At 43.5% G+C, this 15,924-nt stretch overlaps 1 protein-coding gene across 9 annotated transcripts in view; it reads right to left on the bottom strand.

Moving 5' to 3' along the window:
• Window positions 1-543: 543 nt before the first annotated feature.
• Window positions 544-15,924, bottom strand: part of LOC118507829 (dopamine receptor 1) — an 82,428-nt gene continuing 67,047 nt past the window's right edge. For all 9 annotated transcript variants that reach the window (XM_036046927.1, XM_036046928.1, XM_036046933.1 and 6 more), the window contains 2 exons: window positions 5,170-5,424; window positions 544-3,759 (listed from right to left, as the gene is read on the bottom strand). In XM_036046927.1, the coding sequence (XP_035902820.1) occupies window positions 3,222-3,759; window positions 5,170-5,424 (793 nt within the window). In that variant the 3' untranslated portion in view covers window positions 544-3,221. The remainder of the gene's footprint in view (window positions 3,760-5,169; window positions 5,425-15,924) is intronic.

The following is a 15,924-nucleotide window of genomic DNA, read 5'->3' as shown; positions in this document are numbered from 1 at the left end:
TGTTGATGGAGAATGGTGAAGTGGTGTCGATCAAGTTGATGGGACGGAAAAAGATGGAGATGTAGAATGAACCATGCGCTATTAGTAATGAGGATACTAGGCTTATGTCCCACCAGGAAGGTGCTCGTCAACGACCCGTGAGGCACGAGGCGTAGAGCTTATTGGTTGTCCTGGACCAAAGTTCCTGGAAAGAATTGACGAGCTGCCTACGTCTAGTAGACATTTTCAGTGTGAATTGCGTTCTTGTCCAGGCGATCATAATCCTGTGTCTAAAATAGGAGAACTCTATGCCTGTTTTCTTTTTTCGACGGAAGAATCTTCGGTGTTTGCAGCAGGTGAGTCAAAGGACAGTAATCATCGTTTACCAAAAACTTTAACAAGTTGCAAATTTACCTGTATTCTGTTGCTTCAGGAGGTTGTTCATGTTGACTACTGTTAACAAAATAGTATTGATCACCGTTTATCCCGTTTACCTGCCATTTTCTTTCCGCACCAAAATCCCATCTCGCATCTTGCATTCATCCGTATGTCAAATTGTATTTCTGATAGTATTTTCTGATTATCCAAAGACAATATATTTATTCAAATCGTTGCGCATTCTCAGAACCAGCGTCAGATGGATCTGGTCACCCGCGAATGCGCTTCCCGTTACAACTACCTTTTACAGTGTTTTTGTGTGTGTGTGTTGCTGATTCACGTGTGCGCCCAAAACTGCAGCGCTTTGGCGATCAATTTTGAAGGTGCGTTCCGTTGTACCTACTACTTGCTACTACTGTACCTCCAGACTACTGGTTTAATGTAGTACTTAGTATCGATCTTTCTTTTTTCCTATTTATGGGGATTTTTTAAACTTTGTCTTGACTGCGGCAGGGAACGGCGAAGGGTTAGTCGCGCGGGAAACTTGGAAGTGATCTTACGCCCTTCTGTATACTATGCTTGTGGAAAAAGTAGCCGATCGGTCGCTCTTACTACGTGAAATATCAAAGTGTGTTATTCTATTAGAAATTGCTATGTTCCCCCTACCTTGGTTGGTTGACTGATTCGCTCTCGTAGCGTTCCTCGCGTGAGTACGCGCGTAGGTTTGCTTGTTTTTCGAAGAGATTGTTAGAACGCAATCCTGTATCAGCCACTGAAAGCTTTCGGTGATTTTTGTTTTGTATGTGTGTGCGTTTTTTACAAATCTATGCCTTGATTTTCCGGTCCCAAGAGGCTCTAGGTTGAGCAATGTTTGAACTTGTTTTAGAATTAGGAAGTGGCAACGATTGGCCGTTCGTAGCGTGATCGTAACAAATGTACAAACGCTAGTCGAGTAAAGCGTCCGAAATCGTAACACAACTTTTACTATTTACAGAAACAATGTTTGTAACAGTTTTGGGGTAAACAAATAACAACGATTAACAAACGTTGGGTAAAGCTTTACATAATCACATGTCCTTGTATGTTGGTGGGGCGAGTACAAAGCAATCAAGGGTATCAAGGAATATTCTAAACGTATATCTTATTTGTGTGTGTGTGTGCGTGTGACTGTTAAATATTAAATCCTTGCGACGGGAGCCCTAGATTCGTCCTATGTAGGTTTGCTTACACATGCTTGTCTATTTATCACATATACACCTGTTACTCTGACCTATTTATATAAATACCATTTCTTGAAACATTCACTTAGATAAATACTATCTGCCATCATTACACCTGCTGGTACGAGTAGTAGGAAATTAGAAACTAGTCCTGTATTGGCTACGCACGAGGTGAAAGAGTGGTGATAGAGTCTGTGTATAGCGTGAATAAAATATCCATAGAGAATAACAACAGTTTGTACGATCAACGAAATTGTGATTGTGCGGAAGGTCTCACGACGGTTGGGGCTTTTTTTTTCGCTTGCTTCAGAATCCGCGCCATTTTGCGGGCGCTTGTTTGGATACCGCGTATAAAAGTTTTCATTCTGCGCGTTCAGGCGATCCTGTACGATCACGATCGGTGCTTGTTATACACGCCCCTCGCACACTCTTCGCGGGTAAACGTTCGCCTGGGTTTGCTTATTAATCTTTATCATCTTACACTTCAATAAATAATCAGTAATCAGTCTTATCATCAAGTAACTTTAATTTTTGCTTTGCTTAGACGTACGGTACGGTTGATGTGTGAGAGTGTTGAAGAATCCCCTTTTCGGAAGGATATCGGGAGGAAGCCGTCGGTGGCGATCGGTGAACGGAATCGTGTGAGTAAATCTTAACAGAGATAAGGTAGAACATTTTTTAAATAATGATCGCAACCTGAAATTTTGCGTCAAAAGCTCAACACTCGTAATCGATCGTCATAACTCAACTGCTCCTTTGAGTCCACTCGTACACATCGGGGCCTGCACAATTTTGCTGCGGATTCTGTCTAACACGTACATCAGCACGGTACATCTAAGAAGCTGCACGAGAATTGGCTACAACTGGGGCAAACCGGGGCTTGGTCGGTACATGCGCTGGTCCGATGGACATACTGCATAAAACATACTGAAAAGGTACATTGGGAAATGTATCTATCGCGGGGAAGGTGGGTTCTAACATCTTTAGTGTACGCTTTACAGCTCTACAAGTTACATTACACATTTTGATCGATCGCTTGCATGGCTGCGATCTCGTCTTACCCTTTCTAACTGTACGTATCGCTAGCTTCGAAAAGATTGGCAGATATGTGAGTTTATTATTAATGTGTTTTTTGGATTGCTTGCCTCGGTTGGACCTAGGTCTGGACCACCGCTTGCAACTGCACGTAATGGACGCCCATCTGCTGCCACCAGCGGCACAACCATCCATTGCGACATGCATTACGATTCTTTGTCCGGTTTTTGGTTGCCTTTTTTGGTTTGCTTTGGTATTTTCATCTACGATTTCAACATCAACAACAGCGAGAACATAAATCCCTAAACCCTAGCTGTCAAGGGGTGCTTTCTTTCTTGCCTGTTTGTGCATTAAGGATGGTGTCTGTGATCCTCGGATCTACCGTGGTCTTCGGGTGCGGGAATGCCACGGCTGCCTGCTGGATAGCCGAGTACGAGGTTTTGCTACAAAAAGTTTCTACACCACCTTCTACACTACCTGAAAAATACGTTACGGAGACGTTACGGTTCCTAAGCTCTTGTGGGTGCAGCTGAGATGGTTGGTATGCGGGTTCGGAAGGGATCGGGAGGCTCTAGTGCTTTACAAGGTTGTTGATGTTGCTTAGTAAGGTCAAATCGCTGACACCTGCTCGAGGTCGGCGGACGAGCGGCCCGAGTTCATAACGACGTTCTTGGCCGCATAGTCCGTCACGTAACGGTCGCTGCTTCGCGGGTAGATGTTCCCCATCTCCTGGCCGCAGCACCACGAGCTTCGGCTCGTCAGGATGCGCTTGAACGCTTCCCGGAACTCGGTGTTGAAGATCGAGTAGATGATCGGATTGAAGGCCGAGTTGGAGTACCCGAGCCAGGACAGCACCTTGAACGTTTGCTGCCCGATGCACGTCTTGCAGAACGCGGCGATGATATTTACACAGAAGAACGGCACCCAGCAGATCAGGAACACGCCCATTATCACGCCGACCGTGATCGCCGCCTTGTGATCGGACACGTGGTACGGCGAGGACGCGTGGTGCGCGAGCTGCCGCAGCTTCAGCTTGTTCTTGCTGCTCTTGGGCCTTCGTATGCTGCGATACCGCTTTTCGCTAATCTCGCCCGGTCTCGTAACGGCACGTATAGATTTGACGTGCTTTTGAGCGTAACAGTACAACCTGCGAGTGTGGCGTAAGGGAGAAAAGGACAAAAAGGGAACTGATGAATGTAGTGGTGGCAAGGCGGGAAAATATTATTTCACAATCGGTGACCGGCCATCACGGCCGCCACGGCACCGCTTCCGAGTACACTTTGTTTGGGATCGTTACAGGCGGATGACTTTCTTGGTCCTTCGTGGAACCGAAGGTTTTGTTTGGGGCATCATCGTCTTCCAGTTTTTTTTTGTCAGCCGATGCAATATTTCGAAAGGAAATAATAATACTTCTTTATCAACTTTTGTGCCTTCGGTGGAGTGGTGGTTTATGGCGTTTTTTTCGCTATTCACCCCCCAAAAACGATTCCATTCTTTTATGTTGTTTGCACGACAGGCACACACATCCTTGTGCGAGTGTTTATGTGAGAAATTTGATTACTGTGAAAGCTCCCCACATGTTGGGAATACTGCGATGATGGTTGAGTTGTTGATAGATAGAACTTCCGGTTGTGTGGCACAAAAAAAAAAAATAAATGTCGTCTCTTTTCATTTATGATGGAAGCAGCATATGATTGATAACGCTACAAGTCGTGCTTTTTTTCGTTATGGGATCAAATGATAGACAACGGTTTGCTTGCTATCGATACGTTTGAAGAAAACTGATTTTTGGAATGCTTTTTCCCTTCCAGCAGAACTCATCATTGTCTGATGCTTGTTGTTCTGAGGAAATGTATCCTTCGAGAGAAAAAAAATGTAATAATGTTTCCGTATTCCGTGCAATTCTAAATAATGACATTTTTTGTAGCGCAAATTGCAGCAGATGTATGCTTTTTTCCTAGTGGAAAATGTAACACAATACGAAGTGAAGTTTATTTAAGTAAAAACTAGTAAAACGCACCGTAACTTGTTAGCTCAAATTCAAACAATTGGCAAGCATCCAACCACGCGGTGCATGCTGAATCGTTAGAAGGACCGTCGAATGGACTTTACTGACGTTCAAATTTCATACGGCCACTTGGCAAGACTGGGCAGGATGAAATGAATAACCGCAGCCGTGACTACCACCAAACCTATTCGTTATTGCCACGTTTTGACGAGAAACGGTTGGCTGGCAGCTTAAGCAAACATTTAACTCCGGTGACAGGATTAAATCAACGCGCCCGAGAGTATCAAACGAAACCATGATTCCGAAGTTCTGTGTAGCTTAAAACTTTTGCTGCTACATTGGCGTTGGGATTTTGTGTTTTCGTAATTTTAACTTTGGCTTGCCACAATGAATCCGTTCAAATGTTGTAGCAAAATTCAAAGTTGGAACGATCTGATTTGAATGCAATTTTTTGTAAAAAAATCTGCTGCTTCGTCGTTAGCCTCTCAAAAGTAAAACCGAAATCCTCGCAAAATTATTAATTAGAATCCGCTGTGTGCCAACACTTACCTGCAATAGATACCGATCATAACTATACAAGGTACGTAGAAACTTATACAACTAGAAACAACGGCGTAGGTTGGTGTTAGATCTAGGGCGCACGTCTCGTACTTGATGCCATTGATTTTGAGCGATGTATCCGTTTTGTCCCGCTTGTCCCGGTGCAGGTCGAGTGATATGGGCACGAAGGAAACGAGCGCTGCCAGTAGCCAGATGACGGCGATTGTGCCGATAGCGACACGCCGCGTTACCCATCGCCCGTAGCTAGAAGAGAGGAGCGCGATATTAATCATTAGCTAATATTCAAAACAAACAAAATATTTTGAACGTTTCAAACGTTGGCACAGGACCAGGAAGAATTCATTTTGTAAAAAAAACTGCCATTTTTTGTTCTTTACATCGTCTCATGCGCTGTTTATGAAAGGGGTTTGCTATCAACAGCAAAAAAAGGAAGATGCATCAGAAAATGATAAGGGTTAATTAAAATAAATTCCACTCAACGGATGGATGTATTGGCAGGTAATGAGCTGGCCGATGACAATATAAATAATGAAGCCATTTTGATTACAGCTTCCCCCATTTGAATGTGAATGAATGAGTGTAATAAATTGGAAAACCATAAGGACTGTAAGACACACGGGATTTTGCATTGCAATATTGAACGCAGAGAGATGTAATCAATTTTTTACAACAAGAGTATAGTAATGCAGCAGACCCCGAAAATTGCGACCTTGTTCGTGATTTAAAGGGTGTTAAATAATGGCAATTTTCATGCGTAAGCTTTTCGCACTTGTACACCCTTAACTATGCGCCAAAAATTAGCGTGTAAAAGGTACTTTAAAACTGTGCTGTCGCGTTTGCTCAACCGAGTGAAATAATAGCGAGAGAAATGGTAGAACATGTGTCCGTGAAATCACTTGGTCGTAAATGGGCACCAGCGCGTAGTAAGCACACACCTGCCTGTGCCACTGTTCCCCGGAGAGTCAGCAAATGCTTTTATATGATTACATATTTACAGCGCCGAAAACCCAGGCATTGAAAGGACATGCCGTGGGAAGCATGGGTGTGTATTTGTTCATTTAACCATGTCGTGGGAAAAGTGGGTCTGAACTGCTGCCCATGGGCGGGCTTGCTTTAATCTGGCGTGAAATTATTATCATCAAGTAGAAATAATGCATAAATTCTTCGCCAGCTCGCTTATCATGCTAACCGGCAAGCACCGCATTATGGAGTTGCCGGAGTCCCGTCCCGGGTGCGTATCATAATTTTATTTCCAGCATAAACAAGCAGAAAAAGGATGCTTTCCTAGATCCGGGCTGCATTTGTAGCTCTGCCGGTGCGTATAAATAGAATTTTACAGCTTCGGCTAAAACACGGTTGGGAAGCGATTGTATTACCTGAAAAGCTAGTCGAACATAGTTTTGGTTAACTTTACCCCAGTTTATAAACACGCCCAGCACATTGAAGTAGAAAGCAAATGGAAAGCTTTGTTGGGATAATGATATTCTAACTTCACAGGCTCAGAGACAAAGGTTTTGTTAAAGTAGATAAAACAGCACAATAACAGTATCGACCAGATTTCCAATTCCACTTAAAAAGGGATGCTAAAAAATTCTCTAGAGCCTAAGATAATCCTTTCAAGATATAAGCAATGAAGCCTTGTGATTGATTATATATTTCACTGCTTGTTCAGTTGCCATTGTAGTCTCAGGAGCTGTAGGTGTGTAACATCTGGATTCCATGATTTTTTTTTTGATCGCTTGTTACTGGAGAGTGAGTCTGGATGGATTATCCGGAAGAGATTTGATATCGATCTTTTGTAGTGATGACTTTAATGATGAATTTATGACTGACAGAATGACTTTGATTATGATTCTTGAAACCTTTTTGACTCTGTGAGCTCTGTGTCACTTTCTTGATGGTAAGGTTTCCAAGTAGATGAAGCTCCTGATATGATTTGACCTTATTCATTATCACGTCTTTTGGAAGATGGTAGACTTAAACATTTGTGTCCAGTTCTACCTGTTAATTGTCCACATTATCTAGAAAGTAGTTTAAAAAATGCGACATATTCCACGTCTGCTGAAAATTATCTGCTTCATCTGGATCGAGAGGCGGCCTGTGACGGAAATGAATTTGAACATGACTATTGGCGCCTTTTCGACTCTTTGATGACTTTAGTACATCAAAGCCTTTTGGAACGATGAGGCAGCTTCTACGGCACGTTCCCTGGCTAGATGAGGCTCCTGAGTCGTAGAGTTCTCATCCATTACCAGGTTTACTGGTTGATTTCGACTACGAAATATCTACAATATGCATGTAGAACCCGAAGGATACATGTCAAAAAGCTCACATCAGGCTAAACAATAAACCCGAGATAATGTCGCGTCTCGTGTACTTCCGGGGATTAATGAAGGACCTCTCTTGGCTTCATCATAAGTGAACGAGATTACGAATCATATTACTATTTGCCGCAGTGATTCAATCATTACACCATCGGGGACTGCAACAAGCACTTAATGTCTCTCTTGTCTTTGAAATATCCTGTCCTTATGTGATAAAGCAACATTGCCACACAACTACTGTATTCGTGGGTTGAGTAGCCACCTCGATAGCTGTCGTGGTTTTAGGCCCTATATTGATTCAGTAATCACCAGAGCTTACCGCATGTTAGGAATGAGCAAACTACTGTTAATAAGAGAATTGGGCAATATGCTATAAGACTACTTCCTTGAAGGGTTAGGCATACTCGTCGATATTACTAAATTTATTGATAGGTTTTCAAAACGTTCGTTGTAAACTATCTCGGTGTTTTTTTTTTGTAGCCAGCCGTCTCGGCCACCTTATAGGAGTAATGCCATTAATGCTGTGTATGTTATTAGAAAACGAGGTGAAAGATGGAATTTCTTCAAATATTTTAGTTTCATTCTTAACTACAGTAAACCTAAACATTAGTCTGCGCTTAAAGTGGCTCGCTGGGTTTTAACTGTGATTCGCAACGGAATTCCAATCGGTTGTTGATCTCAATGGTGATCCATCCTGCCCATTTCCGATCCTTTTTCTTTATTTATCCTATCCTTAACTTCCTTTTTTTTCTACCTTACTGACAGGTCGTTGGGAACCGTGCAAAAATTTCCAACAAATGTCTAAAAACCAATATAGCTTCAGTAAGTTAAATATGATAAGTAGATAAGAAGCAATACGGCCAGGCCGATCTACGTAGGAAAAAAGTAGATAAGTTAAGTCCGATGTTGTCCTCTTCAGCTTTAAAGAAGGTGAGGAGGAGTTAACAGAGATCAGCCCTACCTGTAAACCGTCCTCTTCTTCAGCTTCACTTCAGAAAGGGTGTTAGAACGATGCCCAATGCGGCGTACAATGAGATTACTTTTGCTTAGTGACTCGTAAAGGAATAAGTGTGTTAAAAAATCCGTTGGCGAGCTGGTTGGCGTCGTTAGCGAGGATGACACCGATTGGGAAACAATGTCACTCGACTGTTGAAGCCTCAAGCCTCAAGCGGTAAAGTATAGTTGTAGAATAATGGAGAATGCGGAATGAGAAGCAGCAAAAGTCAATATCAACTTGGCGTATAATTCTATCAGCAGTTGTGGAAGCAGAGACTTTCGAAATGGGTCTTTTTATTGTAGATATTCTTATGTTTGATTACAATTCCTATTAAACTTCCTATTGATTTATGTCCGTTGGAATTGGAGTGCTATAATGCTCAAAACTCACCAACAACTGACACCCTCGCTCGCATTGGCATTCCGCCGAGAAACACGGGAAGCGAAAACAAAGAAATGAATATTTTAAAAATTTAATTAAGAAGCTGGAGAAACTTTCTGCATACGACACCGCTGTTCAGCAAACAGCAAAAACTCCAAATTCAATAACGGAACCATTTTCCGCGACCAGGTGGCATACACTGAATGCTTAAGCAGCGTGCATTAGAATTCATTTGTATCTACTCGAGCTCGAGCTGAACCGGTTGAACCGTAAACATTCGCGCAGCACACTTTCGCGAACACAGGGTTTTTTGGAGGGGGAAAACAAATTGTTTGTGAAAAAGGGTCACGGAATACTGAAATCGTATTCCACGACGGAGCAGCATAGCACGAATCGCTATGAATACAATAAAAATGCTGTGCGTGGAGTAGTGTGGGCAACGTTTAACCTAAAACAACAGCCAGCTGTTGGTAGAAACATACCCATATTACCCACCTGAGGTGCCAGTTTTACGACAACGACCATGAGGTGAAAGAAAAGCAGACGCTCTCGATCAGCTTAGGCGAAAAGTGCGCAAGGCATGGGATCATTACTCGCATGAGATTCCGGGTAAAATATGTTAGTTTAAGGAGCGTTAAACGGAGCGGAGCCTCCGAAATTAAGCGCCGATCACCGACCAAAAAAGGTTGCGGCTCAGGTGGTCAGTCAGCGAGGGAAAGGCATCTCGGGCTGCAGTAACTTTAATCGGGAAGCAAAACGCCAAAGTGCGATTTGAAAAGAGAAAAGGATGTGGTTGTTGTGTGTAATATTTATAGGATACGTGCACCCGAACCCCGAACGTACACGTACCCCGGGCAGCAGATGACCATTTAGATGTGAAATTTGCTGCAATGTACGCAAGTGTTCCGTGCAGTGTTCCACACGACAGTGGGTCGGTTGTGCAGCAAGGCGCCGGCAAAGTTGCTGAAACTCTAGCCTCAGGCAAACGCAGTCTGCCAAAGCTTATCCTTGCGAAGCTCCACCAGCCAGTGGGCTCGCTGTGTCAGCTGGTTGGCACGAGAAGCGGTTTGTTGTTGAAGATTACCGTGGATAAAGTGTGTGTAATGATGGGAGTCGGATGAAGCGTGACGGTGGAACAGGCAGGGCAGGGCAGGATTTGCAGATGATAAACAAATGGAAGTTTGGTGCGGGAGTTTGGCGAACTGCTACCCGGCAACTCGTACTCCGGAATGTGGGATTTTGGTTTGCAAATGGTACATAAATATCAGTTTAAAGACAGGAGAGTGAAATTCATGTTAAACGAATAGCCACATCAAACGTGGGATGCTAGTGGGGTTATACCTGGCTGATTCTGAAGGGTGAAATTAAACCACGAAAATTTTATTTAATTTAAAACATAAAAGTGGTTCACCTTTAAACACTTAAATCAATTAAAAACAGTTTGAACAGAGAAAGGAACATTATTGTATGCATAAAAGAGATAAAGCACTGTACAATAAATCGTGCACACGGTGTGGCGGGTTCCGAAGAAAAATGAATATATGTGCCATATTTGCAGCACTTTGTTAAGGATTCATCTTGTCCCTGCATACTGGCAACCGAGCAAGGGTAGTTCTCACCTAACTTGACGATGGCGCGTTGGTTTGGAAGCAACGAAAAAAAGGAGGATAATAAATTGAAATTCTGTAAATTATCATTGTTCATTGTGTGCCCGAAAGACCCCGTTCGTACGGTGGAATATTCTTAAGCCTGACAAAGCGTGCATAATTCAGTCCCAGCTCGCTCGGGTTCAAATGGAAAGGCAGACGAAGCCTCCTCTCTCCTGCAGACTCCTGGCTAGCTTGCTCCCAGGCATATAGCCTTGGGTGGCCGTGATGAGAATGGAAGGCATTCAACTTTTTTCTTCTTGGCCCCATCGTTCCTCACAATACACACATATTCGGGGTCGAAAGGCATGTTGAAAATTAATTTATATTTGATTTACATCCGTCGAGAATGATAGCATTCGCACCACCGGAGACGTGCAATAGCAACTGTTTCCTTTCGCTTGCCATCGTCTACGCTACACTCTGGGGAGTTCCTGATACGGCAGGCCTGTGAATCCGCCAGGAGAGTTAGAGCAGGTAGAGAGATTTGCAGCAGGACGAAAATTGTAAAAATGCGCCTCTTTTCGTTTTTGTTATGGCGGCAGCTAGTTCTGTTTGAAGTTGTGGCAGTAGTCTGGTAGTTCCACTCCGATAAAAGACATTTGTGTAACTCGATTCATCTGTTTCGGTGCGTTGGAAGGTTGGAAATCTGCCGGCGGAACGATTGCGTATGCTGTTTGTGCAGAAATGGAGAAAAAAAAACGGTGGAAATACTTTTAAGTTTTCACGATGCGAACAGGTACTTAAAACCATTCCGATATCTCCTAAACGGGAAACATTGCTAAGGGAGTTCAACTTTCCAGCAGTTAAGGGCTTTTCATGGAAGTGAGTGGGGTTTTGTTTCTTGTAGTTGAGTTTGTATTCGGCGTACAGGGTGGTCAATAAGTTTCTGCTTCGAAATTAAGAATGTGTTTTTAAACGGAAATATGAGTTTTTTTTATTTACTCCTATTGATGGAGTGTTTATTGAGAGAAGTTATCTTCTTCTTTGGAGCACAGATACATCCTACTATGCGTCATGCGAAATTTTATTAAGGATTTGTCAAATAGCATCCTAGGTACAATTGTTATACAATTCTCCCAGGCTTATAAAAGTTGGATAGCTTTCATATATCAAACACGCGGTTCAGCTGTTCAAGTACGTAACGTATGATGAAAATCAGTGCACACGCGTACTACTGAATATCCTTCGCCGTCGGTTGGTTAGTTGGTTACCTACATTTTTTTCTTCTGTCATTTGCTCTAACGCGCATTAAGCTCATCGGAATATAATAGGCCTATCTTTTTTGGCCTAACGACCTCTTGGGTCATGCCTGCCATTTCTGGCTTACTAAACGTTATGATGCCACATATTTTGATAGTCAGTCCTCACTACAGGGGAACGGTCCGGATACGATTTGAACCCTGGTCCTGCCGTGTGATGACCGGCGCCGTTGTCGCCTTTATCACCGGCCCGCCCCGAAATTCCGGAATTGTTTTATCCAAAATTACCACTTTTGATACTCCTTTAAGGAGTGAAAGGTTTGGAGCGTTTTGAGGAAGTCTAAACGATATTAAAATTAAAAAAAAATTAATTTATTTATTTATTAAGTATGACGGCTTGACACCGTAAAAAAATCAATAGTTTTTATATCTCGCTAAGCGGTAACTAACAATTTTTAAGGTGAAATTTAAAAAAAACCGATCCGAACGTCCGTTACTACTTTAAAGTATCGCACGTGGCACACACCTAGTTCATCGACATATGATCCCAAATTCTGGGAAGTGACCTCCTCAAATTGGTCCATTGTTCTTACCGGGGAGCTTAGAGGTCACAAAGTATTATCAATAATTCTTATCCGACACCACGCTGACGCCAACATTCGTCGTATGGTCATATTGGAAGTCGTAATGAATCGCTACTAATGATCTTTCTTATAGAGGTCCTGAAGTGTCGAGGTCAAAACCTTCCCCAAAACTCAATCCCAAAAAATGATTTTGTCGTAGGGAGGATGCTAGTCAACGTCGAAGCCCTCGGCCTACTATTTTGGATATTGATCGCGACTATACCAAGCCAAAGAGCTACTCATCGAGCAACACAAACTCTGCTTCGTTGTAGCCTTCCGTTATATTGTAAACTACGCTGTTCTTGAGCGGCTTATCGTCACCGTCTTTCGTCATGATGGCAAGGTCAGTGCCGTTCGACAAATCCATGTCAGCAGCGGGTTCCCCATCGAGAAATTCATTTTTCGACGACAGGCTAATTTCTCCGTTTTGATGGCTGCTAGTGATCTCGCTGAACAAGCCAACCGCCAAAATATATTGCCTAGTAAGTTAAACTCTTTAAACTTTAACCGGTTTAATTTGATTTAAAAATTCAGGATTCTACATGATCCTTTTGTAGCAATTTAAAATACATTAATGTTAAAACACAAGAGCTCGTCAAGATGAGGACTTTAACGAGCATAAGGCCTCACGGATCGGGTATTAATCAAAAATGCTCAACGCGCCAAGCTTGGTTCCTAATGATCTCCTAAATCGAAGCTAGAAGCCCGTTCATAAAGGTCGATCGCTCAGAGCAGAGCCGTCGTTTCCATCCGATTGTCTGTAAGTAATTAATAAACGAATGACAGCAAACCGGAACCATTCGCGTTGGTTTGGATATAAAACTGTCAAAAATAGGGGCTAAATTTTTTGAACACCCTGTACAAGCATCCATGTTCGAGCGCCATCAGTGGAGTGGACTAGATCGTTCTGATTGGTTTTTACTGCGAAGAACGTCAATCAATTAATCTGGAAACTTGGATGTTCATGTAGTTCTGCTGTCAACATTGTTTAACTGTTACGTTTGAAAATTTTGTATTTTCCTTTTTTTTCTTTTGCAGTATTTCAAACAATTAGCGTAAGACAGGTTAAAACGTAAAAAAAGGCCAGCACTAAACTTAAAACTGAGTTAGGAACTTGGAATTTAGAATGATTTTGTTGTAATAAATTAAGTCCGACTCAGAACAGCTAAACCATTTCACAATCACGCATTGATTTGATTCCATTTGTTCTGGTTCCTGCACGCATCGTGCACCGTGGAGAACGACAGCGAACAGTGGCCAATCCAATCCGAAGTGGTTTCGTTACGGATTAAGTTAATTTTGCCAGAGTTACTACCGTTCCAATAAAAAAAGTTTTTTCCCTTGGCAAAAACTTTACAATTTACGAGGTGACGAGAAACTTGGTATCGTTAATTCGGGTACCGTCGACAGTCCGGGCATCGGCGAACAGGTGGTGGCTCCAATCGCTGCGCACTGGATTGAAATAATTTGGCGTGAGAACAAAGCACCCAGTACCGGTATAGCAGAAATATTTTGTGACGGCAAAGTGCCCGTTTCAGGTGAGGAAATTAGATAAAAATGTACAATTCAATAAAGCAGTCGTAGTAACTCGCGCAAATTGTAACTGCTGGGCAGTTGCTAGTACTTGCGCTGTTGAACATTGCAAATCATTTGTTCAAAATATTGTATGCCAACAGGAGTGCGGTTTCCTTCGCCGTGCCCGTTTCGTAACGATCGATATTAATCATAATTACTACAACCACCACGGGCACGGCAAAACGGTGGCGACGTCGGCAAAACAATAATGTTTTCCGTTTTGGTCGCCGGCACCATCGGTATCGGGGTCCGATCATGGGGCGCTGCGCTGCTCCATTGCGGTTGTGCATATGCACTGGCAAAACTCGATGGCAATCCTTAACTAGTGCAGGGTGCTGTTCTATTGCAGGATTGCAAGTCTCGGCAGAATGAGGCTTTTGAGTTTGACACAAACCTCAAAACCCCAGACGTCCACCACGGTACGAAACGCTTTCGCCGTCAGTCGCCACCAGTCAGTAGCTGGGTGCCGGAATTGTGGACGGAGTGTGATAACGATGGACAGTTGCTGGTGCGGCTGCCATGGTGGTGGCCATGACCATCGGCACCTGCACGACTCGCTCATGATTGAAGCCGTAGCGCCGACTGCCCTTTGGTTGATGAACGCAATTTTATACTAAAAAATTAGCTATTGCTATAATTGTCGAGCACAGAGGCGGGCAGCTGCAATTATGGATCGTCGGGTGGTGAAGTGGTCCACGCAAAGATTGTAACCACAATTGCATTTTTTAATTGCAAGGCGGTGCAGCAAGTGGCGTCATAAAATAAAAAAAAGCTAATGTCCTAGTACTCGCCAGTTCCGCGTACGTTCGCGTGAGAAAATGGACGCAATGAAGCGAGCCCGGTTCAATAGCGCATTTATAAATCAATTAAGACCTGTTTATCGATTGATGGCGGTACCTTCTTATGTACCGCGCACTCGCGCATATGTGGCACATAAGTGGTCGGTCCCTTTCTGCTTGCTTCAAAAATCCATCTGCCACGATGTGCACATCCACATGTGGTGTATCGTAGTGTACGTGAGTGCCAGGCGGATGATTATTAAAAATAGTAAGTTTGAAAATATCTCTTCAAGGCTTCAAGGAGGCACCAGTAGCAGCAGCAGTTCGACTTCCATCACACTACCACTACTACGATGGTGATTATGATGATGTTGGTAATGTTGGTGCGAAAAGGGCTCTCGGACCGGAGTTCCGGTGTAGCACCTTTTCGCCGTCCGTCGATGGGAGGTTGCTTTGCGGGATGAGGGTGTTTATGTTTATGATCGGCCGCCGTCGTCGTGTTGGTATGCTGCAGTACAGACTCATGATCAGGATGACCCGACGAGATGAAGTCTTGCCGAGGAAGAAGAAGAAGAAGGATTATCGTATCCCAGAACCGCAGCACGGCCACGGCTGCACGGTGTGCCATATACATGAAGTGAACTGGAGCGTATCGGTTGGGACCGGTTGGACCACATCACAGGCGACACGACACAGCACAGGGATGGGAAACTTTGTCGAACGGCTCAATTGAAAGTGTATGTAGCGAGAAGCGCTCAATCGATCGACCGACCTCTTCGGGGCTTACCTTTTTGTTACAGACGGCAAGGCTCATTGCAAAGGACTCAAAGCATCCGGGAAAGGAGTATCTGGCGCCGGAGCAGTGTGTATTGTTGTGGTATAGAGTGTAGAGAGCCAGGGCAACCATGTTTGGTGGCCAGTCGGGTCGGTTAAATTTTGACGAACGTGCAGTACGCTAACCGTAAGTAATGGCGAAAAATGAGGTACTTTAAATTGGTAATTTTATCGCACGCCGAACGAGAGGCAATGCCGTTACAATGATGCCGTTGGGGTTGCCGCGCGAGTGCACGAGGAATTGTGCTATAAATTTTGCACTACCGTACACGGCCGAATGTTCGTAACAGTAAGAGCAGAGTCGAGAAGATTCATTTTCCGTGTGCTACACAGCCATAAAAATGTATGGCTGTTCGAAAGTTTCGGCAAAGGAAGTAGTAAA

The sequence above is a fragment of the Anopheles stephensi genome, chromosome 2 (genome assembly GCF_013141755.1).
Source record: "Anopheles stephensi strain Indian chromosome 2, UCI_ANSTEP_V1.0, whole genome shotgun sequence".
In the NCBI taxonomy this organism is placed as follows: Eukaryota; Metazoa; Arthropoda; class Insecta; order Diptera; family Culicidae; genus Anopheles; species Anopheles stephensi.
Note: the sequence above shows the minus strand (reverse complement) of the source record. Positions and strands in the feature narration are given on the sequence as shown.